General features: G+C 32.9%; 1 protein-coding gene and 1 pseudogene across 3 annotated transcripts in view; both read left to right on the forward strand.

Annotated features, from left to right (window-relative positions):
* The window catches only part of FSTL5 (follistatin like 5), a 673395-nt gene that overhangs the window by 592964 nt on the left and 67581 nt on the right, over nt 1-12850 (forward strand). For all 3 annotated transcript variants that reach the window (XM_021698885.1, XM_021698886.1, XM_021698887.1), the window contains one exon: nt 7240-7389. In XM_021698885.1, coding sequence (XP_021554560.1) covers nt 7240-7389 — 150 coding nt within the window. The remainder of the gene's footprint in view (nt 1-7239; nt 7390-12850) is intronic.
* LOC123324111 lies at nt 6088-6197 on the forward strand (annotated as a pseudogene).

Here is a 12850-nt window from a genome sequence, read left to right on the forward strand (position 1 = left end):
AAGTAACATTATTGATCCCTTGACCTTTTCAAACATGATTTTATTTAATGTGCATAATAATCCTATGTAATAGATAATATTGTTATGCCACGAGGTAAATGAGGGTCAAAAGGAGTATTTACACAGCTAATATGAGTGTAAAGCTGGACATGACCTCTAGGTCTGGTTGATCTCAAGGCCTGTTTTCATAACGTCTTTAATACCCTGTCTCTAAAGAAACTGGTTCTCAATTTATGACAGTATAATGTTATCAGCTCCATTTTTATTGTAACACTAAAATACATAAAAACATTCTTCTAATGTTAAAAGAAAGGATGAAAATTTCTGTAATGTAGTCTTTGTACTTTTGATATCCTAGAATCAGAATCATGCTGTATGATGGTTTTCTAAGATAGGCCAAATTAAGGCAAATCACCTCCTGCATTTCCATGACTACCTATGTTTTGACTAATATGAGCTAGACTGTTTATATACTTTAATAAATGAAATGGCAAATAGAATTAGATAAATTGAATATATGTAATTGTAGAAAAAATCAGTTGTATTGCTCAGGTTATAAGCAGTAATCTCAATTAAAATTGATGAAAGTATTTCAAATTCATAGTCTTTCTTTTTCAAAAAAAATGGTTCAACAGGGAGATAACCACTGATACTAAATTAATTGTGCATAATTGTAAAATCTCTTTTTTTTTTTTTAATACTGCAAAGCAGGATCAGCAGAGTACACTGTATTTGGTGTATTCAAAAAAGCTTAACCTTGATTACTTATATTTCCACATGGCTATGAAAAATATCCTAGGAATCCTAGGATATTCCAATCCAGTACAAAAGAACCTTTGTTTCGTTTGTCTTGATTCATGATAAAACGAACAAAACCTCATTGAGAATAATTATTTGCATTCTAATGATAAAGCGAACACTACTTTTTAAAGTGTTTCATTATTTACTTTTCTATATATCTCAGTAGACTCAGATTATGACAGTTTGGATTTTAAAAAGAGAGACAGAGGGACAGAAAAGAAAGCTTAAAATCAGTGCTTCTTGGGCGCCTGGGTGGCTCAGTCGGTTAAGCGACTGCCTTCGGCTCAGGTCATGATCCTGGAGTCCTGGGATCGAGTCCCACATCGGGCTCCCTGCTCAGCAGGGAGTCTGCTTCTCCCTCTGACCCTCCTCCGTCTCGTGCTCTCTCTCATTCTCTCTCTCGCAAAAAAAAAAAAAAATCAGTGCTTCTTAAACTATTTGGTGGGGAGGATGAATCACTTTGGTTTTTGCTCAATCCTTTTTTTTTTTTTTTTTTTACCCAGTAAGTATTTTTCTCCCAAGAAACCTTCCAGGCAAGTTTGACATCACCCAGACTGGTCTAAATCCTGTTCACAGAGATAAGTCTACTGATCATAGGAGCACATAGCTATTATGGCAACGTCAAATTGCTATATAAAGTTCTAAATGTTTATTTTCAACTTCTATGCTATTCTCAGCTTGGTAACAAATGATATGCCAAGTGGCAGTTGTTCACACACAACATTTTTGAAAATTCAGTTTCTCAATCATTCTGGATGACATGGCTTGACTGAGAAATAGACACTTTTGACTTTTTTTTTTTTTTTTGCTATGATAAGTGACATTTAAACAAGTATTTAGTGAGGAAATATTGTACCTTCACTATTGTGTTTAGAAAATGTAAAAAATATGGGAAGAGCAAAGGCTAACATTTTAACTGAGAATGATAGTACAGGGTTATATGCCAAGTTATGTGGTACAAAATATAAGTGCTATGGAAGTTCAGACAAGAAGAAAATCACCAAGACCCATAGTAGTTAGGGATGATTCACATAGGTATTGGAAATATGATGGCCAAGTGGAGATTGAAAAGAATTTGATTAATAAAATGTGTGGTGTGCTCTTTAGTAGCTGTGGAAAATCATTGATTTTTATGAAATGTTGGTGAGAATATTCTAGCTAGAAAAACAGACTATTTGTTGGAGAACAATGAAGATCGCAGTTATACATTTTGAATAGATTTTTTAAATTTCTTTCTTTTTTTTTTTTGCAAAGGCCCTCTTCTCCCGCCAACTCTCAATTACTGCCAAAGGAAGGAACTATCGTGCCAGTCTTAGGAACATGACTGGTAGAGAACAGGAAAAATTAAACAATGCAGAACTACTAAAATCAATTTATTTTCAATCACTAGTGACCAGATCAGTAAGGGAACTATATCTACAATATATCTACGAATTTTTAAACTTAAATGCTACATTCTGATCAAAACATCAAACTGTCTTTTATCTCAGTCTTTGACTCAATATACATTTCCAGTAATTCAGTACCTACCTAGGAGTGTCTATATACCACTCTTGGATGAATCCATAATGCTGCCAAAATCAATGCCCAAATTGGCTGTATACATGTTAGATCACTTTATATATTACATACTTATTTATGCCTTTTTTAATAATACTAATACCAGTTTATTTTTATTCTCGTTGTGTATCTTTCCCTCTCTATCATATATCTACCTATCATCTATCTATAATTTATTTATGTGTGTTCATGTATGTGTATGTGTATTTCACCTTTTTTTATTTTCTATTTAGTTTTGAATCACCTTTAATAGAGTATACTTTTTTTTTTTTACTATTATGTCTATTTCAAATTGTTCATGTAACAGATTTTTTTCTGTAAAGTGATTGATAGAGGAAGGAAGGCCTGGTGATTGACAAGGCCACAGATTAATATCTTTGTATCATCTGACCATGATTACAATAAGGCAATAAGAATGAATGCACCCTTGGCTTGTCTGGGTGACTCAGTTAGTTAAGCGTCTGATACTTGATTTCACTCAGGTCATGATCTCTGGGTCGTGAGCTCGAGGCCTGCTTCAGGCTCTGTGCTGGGCATGGGGCCTGCTTAAGATTCTCTCTCCCTCTTCCCCTCCTCTGTCTCTCTCTAAAATAAATCAATAAATAAAAATGAATGCACTCTCAGAGGAATTTAATGTAAAAGAAATGGAGTAGAAAACCAAAGTGTGAGGTTTACCTTTCCTGAATCATAATTAAGGAACATAATATAATGAAGCCACTATGACAGAATTTCACTAATAGGATTTAAATGATAGGGATATATCTAAGAATGGGATCAACAACCTTTTATCCTGCAAAGGTTCAGATAGTAAATATCTTAGGCTTTGCAGTCCACACGATCTTTATCTACCATTATAGCATGAAAACAGTCGTAGACAATATTTAAATGAATGGATTTGGCTTTGTTCCAATAAACTTTTATGTAAATTTGAATCCCATATAATGTTTACATGTCACAAAGTAGTAGTTTGTTTTGTTTTTCAACCATTAAAAAATGAAAAAAACATTGTCAGTTGTTGGGCCACATACCAGAATAGGAAATGCTATGAATTTGGCCTGGGGCCATTGTTTGCTGATCCTTGCCTTACAAGAATGAAAGACTATTTTAGGAAGAATCGATGTCTGAATTGACAAATGCATCAGAAATTAAAAGCAACTTGAGAGCAGGCATTCTCGTGTATTCATGGTTTTATTTCCAAGTATAGTTTTGCATACTTTTACATAGTAAGTACTTAATAAGTGCTTCCCAACAAGAAATAAAGACAAATGATTGGGAATGTCAAGGCCACTGGTGATCTTTCCTCTATCGAAAGAGAGAGGATGATGAAAGCCAGTTTGAATTATGAACAATTTACACTGAAAGGTCAGGAAATGGAAATAACTTTCTAGACAGCTTGTTTAGTGTCTGAAGAGAATTAGATGGATGATTGGAAGGGAAAGAAGATAAAATCCAAGTAATGTTTTCTTATTCTTTACTTCTGAAATTATAAGGGAGTGTTCGCATTTGAATACCTGGATACATAACTACAATGACAAATTAAATATAGGACATATCTTTCTGAAGGCAAAGGACAGTGGACAAATCTATGATTAGAGAGAAGGTTGAGAGGAGGGGATAATGACAGAAACTTACTAAGTTGGATGCAAGGAACATGAAGGTGCTTGTGACAAATAACATTTGTCCTTGCCATGAATGATGGGAGATATGCTCAAAGGGGTACTATGAGGAAGAAGAGGAAAGAGAGATGGAAATTTGGAGATTTGAGGGAAAAGGTTTTTTTTTTTTTAAGATTTCATTTATTTCTTTATTTGAGAGAGAGAGAGAGAGAGAGAGAGAGTTGAGGGGAAGGGCAGAGGGAGAGAATCTTCTCAAGGAGACTTCTCACTAAGCTTGAGCCTGACTTGGAGCTCAGTCCCACGACCCGGAGATCATGACCTGAGTTGAAACCAAGAGTTGGAGGCTCAACCGACTGAGCCACCCAGGCGCCCTGGGAAATGTGTTTTTAATAGACAGTCAATACAATAAGTAAAAATGGCAAAGTCCTGTAGAAGATGAATGCGTATATCCATCTATTTGGCCTACTTATTTTCAGCAATCAGGTATCATCAACATTATTTTAATTGTTAAATCCAAACTTCTATCATCACTAAAAACAGATCTTGTTTGCCTTTAAAATTTTGGAAGGGGATAATGCATACACAGGATATATGTAATTAAATATGGAAATTACCTAAGGGGAAATAGACAATTTATAACTACAAACTAGAATTGCCTTTTTCTTATTGACTCTCACCCTTATTTGTTCTAATATCTTGTTAATTCCTTTTACTCTAAATGGTGGTATACATTTCTATAAAAAGTGATTTAATTAAACTTCTTGATATAATTCCTGGCCATTTTCCTCATCAGTATGTATTAATTTTATTTTGCATCTTTGGTTTTTTTGAACTCTTCTTTTATCTCATTAAATGCCTAATGCATGTGAAAAACATTCCTCTAAAATTCCCATCCACAGAAATAAATATTAATCTATGTGATCTGAGAAAATAAGAGTGCCATTGTAAAATGGGACCTAATAGGCTATAATCAGAAATAATGGCATAAAGTGAAGCAAAGAAAACTCAGGATGGCTGTCAGGAAACTTTTAATGGCTTTGTAAAAATGATTGTGAGGCTGTTCAGGGACATCTTATAGAGACAGCATGCAAATAGGAAATAATTCCCAGCAGAGCAGTTTATTTTACTGTTGAATAGTTTTGTAGCAAACAAAGGGGTGGAAATTGCTCCTGGTTCGCTGACAGGTCACTCACACTTCCTATTATTTTGGCAGATTTTGTTGGTAGCTTTTACACAACAGCAAAGAATTTATAAACAATTTCCCTGTGTTCAGAGCCTTTCATCAACCTTAGATCCTGCTTTTTTCCCCCACATCTTCATGCCTCTCAAGTACATATTTTATATAGTGCTGGATTCTCACAAAATAGGTTCTTGTCAAAGATATTTAATATGCTTCTGAAGAAATATGTTTGGCATAGAAAATAATGTTCCAGTGAATCGATGAGTGAAACGGTTGTGCACATGTGCTGAGGACAGAGTTCGGGTTTGTGCTGCCTGCTTGAGGGTGCTGTGGACATGACTCAGGATGACGCCACTGGGAATCATTTTAGAATGATTATGGTACATTCTATGTAACAATTAATTTCATGCCTCCAGAACTCCCAGAACCATACATTAAATGCTTAGTTTTCAATTTGTTCGGTTACGTTCTGCAAGCCTGGGAACCACCTGTACTGTTTAAAGGAAAACACTCTCATTTTATGTTCCTGGTGTTTTGACTGTACCTGGCAGCTTCTGGACTGAATCTTAAAAATCAGTGGATACTCCAGGTTGTCCCTGAATCAGATCTGAGACTTGGAGAAGAAAAACAGCAGACCGACCACACCCTGAGCTTCCAAAGTGCTCTGGTTTTTACATTATTTTCTAAATTTTATGCAAAGAGAAAAACCACCTACTATGTTTGTGCTCCCTCAAAAGGCATTACTGTGGTATATCCATTTTAATTACTATATGTCAAATGTGGTTTATTTGCTGTCAATCTTATCTTCAAAAGAAATGCTTAGTGGAGTTGATTATGAAAACCTTGTTAATTATGTTTCATGATTATTAAATACAAATGGTGAGTGGAATGTCTGCTAAAAAAATGTTTTTATTTGAATTAGAGAAGGAGAGCTTTGCACAGTGGCAGTATCGTAGCCAATGAGGTTTATCCGAGGCGCGATTATTGCTAATTGAATTAGAGAAGGAGAGCATTCTAATTTAAGAGTTACTAACTGGAGTACACAAATCAATAAATTAGATATCAGTAATCAGTGATCATACCTAAATAATAAAACAAATGAAATGCTAGAATCACTACATGCATATTTTATGTACAGCTCAACAAATCTCTCTTCTTAGTGTTTTCCTAACTATAAGTAACTTGAGAAAGTTACAAAACAAAAAGGCCAGTGAATAAAAAAAATGCCTGAAACAAAAATAATGAACTAAATCACGTTTATTCCATTTGTGATGTGTCTACCAGCATGGATCACAAGGGCCTATATATCCCTTCAAACTTCATTTATTGACAAAATTCAGGAAAGGAGGAAATAGTAGGTATATATATATATATATATATATATATATAGCCTCATTTATGGCCATCTAGCACAAACTATATAATATTCAACCAGAAAACAGTTGAGGGTGAAGGAGAAGATAATAATCTGCTTGGGCAGATTAAAAGAGTTTGTAAAATTTCACCTTGATACCAAACTGAAAAATAAAATAAGCATTCTGAATGGCTACCGTTTTATAATTTTTCTAAGCTTCTGATTCTCCACAAATTAGAAAACTTTCAATCATTTCCAGAGGATTTATCCGGCAGCTTTTGAAAAGATGAAGGACATGCCTTGGGGGCAGCCACTGACGTGATAAACTCTAAATATACTTTAGTGTGACACTTAATGTCTGGTAAAGAAGCTTAAGATTGGAGGATTTGAGAGAAAACATTGTATTTATTATCTATTTCTGAAGTTACTGAGTTATGAACAGGTAGTAACATATGACAGGCTATATCCTATTAGAAGTAAGTAAGAGCTTGCTGAAATTAATATCAAAGAGTTATTTACATTGATTTGTATGTACATTTAATGAGCTTAAATATGCAATATGTATTGTTTTATTTGATTTAGGACACACACTATCTCTCTGTGTATGTATATATTTAACGTTTGATGCTGAAAGTAGTTAAGCATCAAACATTAATTTTGCTCCTAATATGCCATACCCATATTATAATTTAAGATATTCACTTTTCCCCCTGTTTTCTAAATTATAGGATGAAGTCTGTCCCAAAGCTGAAGGAGATGAAGTTCAGAGGTGTGTGTGGGCCTCAGCTGTTAATGTCAAAGACAAGTTCATTTATGTTGCACAGCCAACTCTGGACAGAGTCCTTATTGTTGATGTGCAGTCCCAAAAAGTTGTTCAGGTATGAACAATCCCTGCTTTTGAAGGTGATTTGAAAAAAAAAAATTACTTTTATTTAATTCTTTACCAGGTCACTTGTACATTGCCATCTGATTGTCATTGATAACTTGTTTCATTACTTGGGTAACTAGAAAATGTATGCATTTTCTGCAAACTTTCCTCTCATTCTGTTCCTTGAGTTTAATGAATTAAAAAATAATTTAATTTTTATTATTTTCAAAAATTAGATTCCATAAACACATCATAATACTAACATGACTAGTTCCACAAAAATCAACCTCAGATTTGCTTATTCTGTTTAGAGCCAGGAGAGTTCCAGTCAGAGGCTAATTAAGGTATTCCTAGTAACTATTCCAGAAACAGTATTATCTCTTTCTTACTTGATTCTTAACAAAAGCCAAGATAATAGTAGACTTTGTTAGGTAATAGTAATTTAGTAGGTTTTACTGTAGTGGTAAAACAAGTAATATGCACATAGGTCAATGGCAGAGAAAAAAATCCTAATAAACATTGTTATGGTCATGGCTATAAAAAAACATTCTGGTTTGAGTCCCCAGTTATTTCATTCCCTGCTCTTTCCAAAGTTGTTTAATTTGGGCAATCTATTTGTACTCCATTGCACAACAACAAAGGGGTGGTACAGGATTTGCTTCTAGGCTGTCTGGCTATAGTAACTGGGCCCTTGACTCTTATTAGGATCTCTTGCTTCTCAGCTCAGAGGAAACAAACTTAAAACAGCTTTATTAGATATGCATAATCCACTAAATGGGATTAATAATTGTATATATCTCACAAAGTTGTATTTAGAATTAACTCAATTAATGCATATACAACATTTATAGCAGATCTTGGCATATAGAAGTGTTTTATATTTACTTACTATCAAATTTTCTGAGAGACACTGGAAGCTAACCATTCTTTATATTTACCAAGACTTTTTTTGCATCAATATTGGTTTGAAATCGAATACTGAAGTAGCCCCTCTAATGATTCCTGACTAGAACCACAAAAAGTGGCAATAAGTTCAAAGTTAGGAATTTTCATTTTAAGAGTCCTTCAGAGCTTCACACGATATCATCCAATCATCCATCTATCTATCCATCTACTCTATGTACATTTGTTGATTGCCTACTATGGATATGTTTGCTATTACAAATAAAAGAATGAAAAGCGTTTCTACTGAAAAACTCTGTTATCTCAGTTTTACAAATTTACAGTGAGTAATTAGTCTAATGGTTCAATTTCTGATAAGAGAGTGGCTGGTATAATCATGAGGAAAAGGATCAATAATTGTTCTACTAGAAAACTTATCTAAGGCCTCCAGGGTTACATGGTTCTCATATATATCCAATCTGATGGTTCAGTATCTACCATGAGGATATATATTTTTCTATATATTTCGCCTCTTATTTCTTTGAAACTGCTGGACGTTGACCAGGTTAATTTTATCTTGATTTCAGCTGTAACATAGGCCATCAAATTATAGGCATTCAGTCTGGCATTATTTAGACTCTATAGCCAGCATGTTAATATTAGAAGTATGCTTCAGAAATAATCAAATTGGCCTTTAAATTTAGTTTTCAAACTAGAAATCTACACTGACTCATTATGTATTGCCGACTAGATACTCAAAAGTGAGAAAATCTAACATCACTTATCTTCATATCATTTCCAACTTCAGACAACAATGTAAAATTTAAAATTAATAGAAAATATTGATAATGAAATGTTCATCAATGGTAAAAGTCACATAAATTATATTATTTTTCAAAGTGCCTATAATTGCTATGAAATACCAGGAGAATGTAAAAGATAATATATAATGCTAAAATATTTAAAAAATCATATTATGATATGATATAATCATGATTATGGAGGTTTTTTAGACAAGAATCTAACATTCACTTTTTTATGGGCTAGGAAATTGGGCCTCAATCCAAATGAGTTCTCCTTATGATATTGTTATTAAAATAATAATAATGTTTTATTACTCCTTCTAGTCGTTAACTGTTCAAAGATAATCATTATGTATATTTATGCCACCATAAATAAACATTGACTAATTTTGAATATTACATCAGTGGAAATATATAGCATTCACTATTTGTATCTGGCTACTTTGCTCTACATTATAATCATAAGATCATTTTGTTTAAATGTAGCCGTAGTGTTAGTCTTCTTTTGCTGGAGAGAAATCGATTATAGTTAATTATCATTATTTGTTGATTCTGCATTTGAAAATTCACTTAAATTTATTTTGGGCCATAAAATCAATACTCATGGGGCTTTTGTGGTCATTCAAGGACATGAACAGAATGGTTAAAAGTTTGTCCCCCAACATATACGTTTCTAGCTAAGGTTGAATAAGAAGAGACTCTGCCTTCTTGTGTCAGTTTTTAGACTGTAAACAAGTGTTCTTTTCATGGTCTATTTAGTGCCATGTGTTTTGCATTTTTGTGTTTTTGCTGGCAATTTTGCTGCTTAAAATGGCTCCAAAGCACAGTGTCGAAATGCCTGTTCAAGAGGCTGTGATGTGCCTAATGGTAAGTTTCATTCAGCCCTGAGTCCTGGTGCTGTTTGGCCACGAGTTCTATGTTAATTAATGAACAATATATATTAAATAAAGTGTCTTTGAACAGAAACACATATGAAACAAAGTTATCTATTGATCAGTTGATGAAAATCTTGTGACCAGAGTCTCATAGGAACCTAAGCATGTATTTCCCGTAGGAGCAATGGGTCAGTATTCAGAAATTCAGTGTTAGTGGTTACTTTATGGAAACAACTACTACTAATAATGAGAATCAAATGCGTTTTAATACACAGACATTATTTATCCATTCACAGTAGAAAACATAAATTCCAGAAAGGAGATAATATAAAAGAAAGGGGGTGAAGTTAATATTTAGGTCAAAATGAGTGACAAGAAGTGAGAATGTATTATAGTATAATAAAGAATATTGCATATTATATTTACTATATAATTTATAAAATAAAATGTAGTAAACCTTCAGATTTAGAAAGGACAATGAAACCTAAATGGAAAAAAATTAAATATCTTAGAATGATCATAAAATGGCAGATGAATTACTATGAGAACAACAGCAACTTTCTCAATAGCAATAATGGACACCAAATGAAAGTGAAACATTGCTAAATGGGTTAGTAGAAGTAAAATACATTCTAATATTATAATATGATCAGTGTAAAAATAATTTTGAAACCACAGCATTGCTTATTGTGTCAGATACACAAAAACATAGATATTATCATCAACATAAATTGAAACCGAACTGAAAACTATTTGCTTCAGGAATAAGGAAAACTAACTGATCAATAAGTTTGATGTGATAGTGAGTAAGTAAATTGGTAAATATATGATCTATTAAAATATTAACTCTCAGTAATCATTAGGATATTCTCTTAGTTTAAGATTGAAATGTTTAGGGACTCCTGGGTGGCTCAGTCAGTTAAGCATCTGCCTTTGGCTCAGGTCATGATTTCAGGGTCCTGGGATTGAGCCCCACATCAGGCTTCCTGCTCACTGGGAAGCTTGCTTCTCCCTCTCCCTCTCCTGCTCCCCCTGCTTGTGCTCTCTCACTCTCTCTCTGTCAGATAAATAAATAAAATCTTAAAAAAAAATAAAAAAAATAAAAACCTTTATTAAAAAAAGATTGATGTCTTTAAAAGAGTGAAAACACAAGACAAAAATAGTAACACAAGTGTTTAAGTTTTGTACAACAATATGTAAACAGAGAAAGGGATGATTTATTTGAAATACTTTAAGATTTCTTGTACTATTTTGGAAAGGGAATAACTGATTATTCAAAAATATGCTAGGTATGCTTATTAATGTTAAAAAGAATCTGTCTTGAAATACTGTGTCTGGCTATGATAAAATAAAATGCAATGAACAACTTACAAATAAATACAGTGGGGAAAGAAGAAATAAGAAAGACAAATAATAAGAATGGAAAACCCAAAACAAGTAGAAACAAATTTAAACAAAATGATAGAATAAAACCAAATACATCCATTTTTTTTTGAGGAACCTGCATACTGTTTTCTATAGTACATAAGGTTCTTTTTTCTTCACATCCTCTTCAACACTTGTTGTTTCTTGTCTTCTGATTTTAGCCATTCTAAGGTGATATCTCAGAAAACAGTATCGAGATTCCTCAAAAAATTAAAAATAGAAATACCATATGATCCAATAATTCCACTAGTGGGTATCTACCCAGGAAAAGGGAAACACTAACTGAAAAAGGTAATATGTTTATTGCAGCATTGGAACTGAAGTGTCCATTGATAGATGACTGAATAAGGAAAATGTGATACCTAATTTAATATTACACAGCCATAAAAAAGGATAATATTGTGCCATTTAAGATAATATGGATGGACCTAGAGGGTATTATGCTAAGTGAAATAAGTCAGACCGATTGATTGATATGACATGATTCCAGTCATAAGTGGAATCTAAAAAAAAAAAAAAAGAATAAACAAAAAGCAGAATCAAACTATAAATACAGAGAACAAACTGATAGTAGCCAGAGGGGAGGTAAGTGGGGGGTTGGGCAAAATAGGTGAAGGGGAAGAAGGAGATACAAGCCTCCAGTTATAAATGAGTAAGTGATAGGGATAAAAAGCAGAACATAAGGAATATAGGCAGTGATACAGTAATAGCAATGTAATGGGGCAGATGGTAACTATACTTACAGTGAACATAGCATAATGTATAAACTTGTCAAATCACTAATTTGTTCACCTGAAACTAATGTAACGTGTATCAGCTGTATTTAAATATTAAAAAATAAAATAAATAGCAATTAAAAAAACAAAGTATGTTCACAATTACAGTAACTGAGGATGGGCTAATGTAATTAACTGAAAGACAAAAAGAAAACTGTTGGACTGAATAATGGAAATCTAGCCATATGCACATTATGAGATATACCCCCTGAAAAAGATAAAAGAAAAAGTGACATTTAAGGACAGTACAGATAATGCAGGAATTATAATAACAACAAAACAATAAAGCTGATGTAGCTATATTGACATCAGATTTTAAAATTAACTTTAAGGCACAAAGCATTGAGTTGAAGCAAGTTACTTGATAATGATAAAATGTTTACTTTGTTAAGAAAATATAAGACTAAAAACATATATGATTGCTTACAATTTTACAAGGTGATTATTGCCAAACTACTACAGAGATTGACATAGGATCAAAGTGAGAAGAACTTGATACCTCTACACATGATAAATCAACAAAATTAAGAGTATATGTGAATTGAACAACACTGTTGCTATGCTTGAATTAACAGATGTGTGTGTTAGCCTTTGCATCCAGCAATGATTATATCTATATCATCTATATCTATATCTAAAAAGAGATAAAATGTTTAGTGATTCTATCTATCTATCTATCTATCTATCTATCTATCTATCTATCTATCTAT

The sequence above is a fragment of the Neomonachus schauinslandi genome, chromosome 2 (genome assembly GCF_002201575.2).
Source record: "Neomonachus schauinslandi chromosome 2, ASM220157v2, whole genome shotgun sequence".
Classification (NCBI taxonomy): domain Eukaryota; kingdom Metazoa; phylum Chordata; class Mammalia; order Carnivora; family Phocidae; genus Neomonachus; species Neomonachus schauinslandi.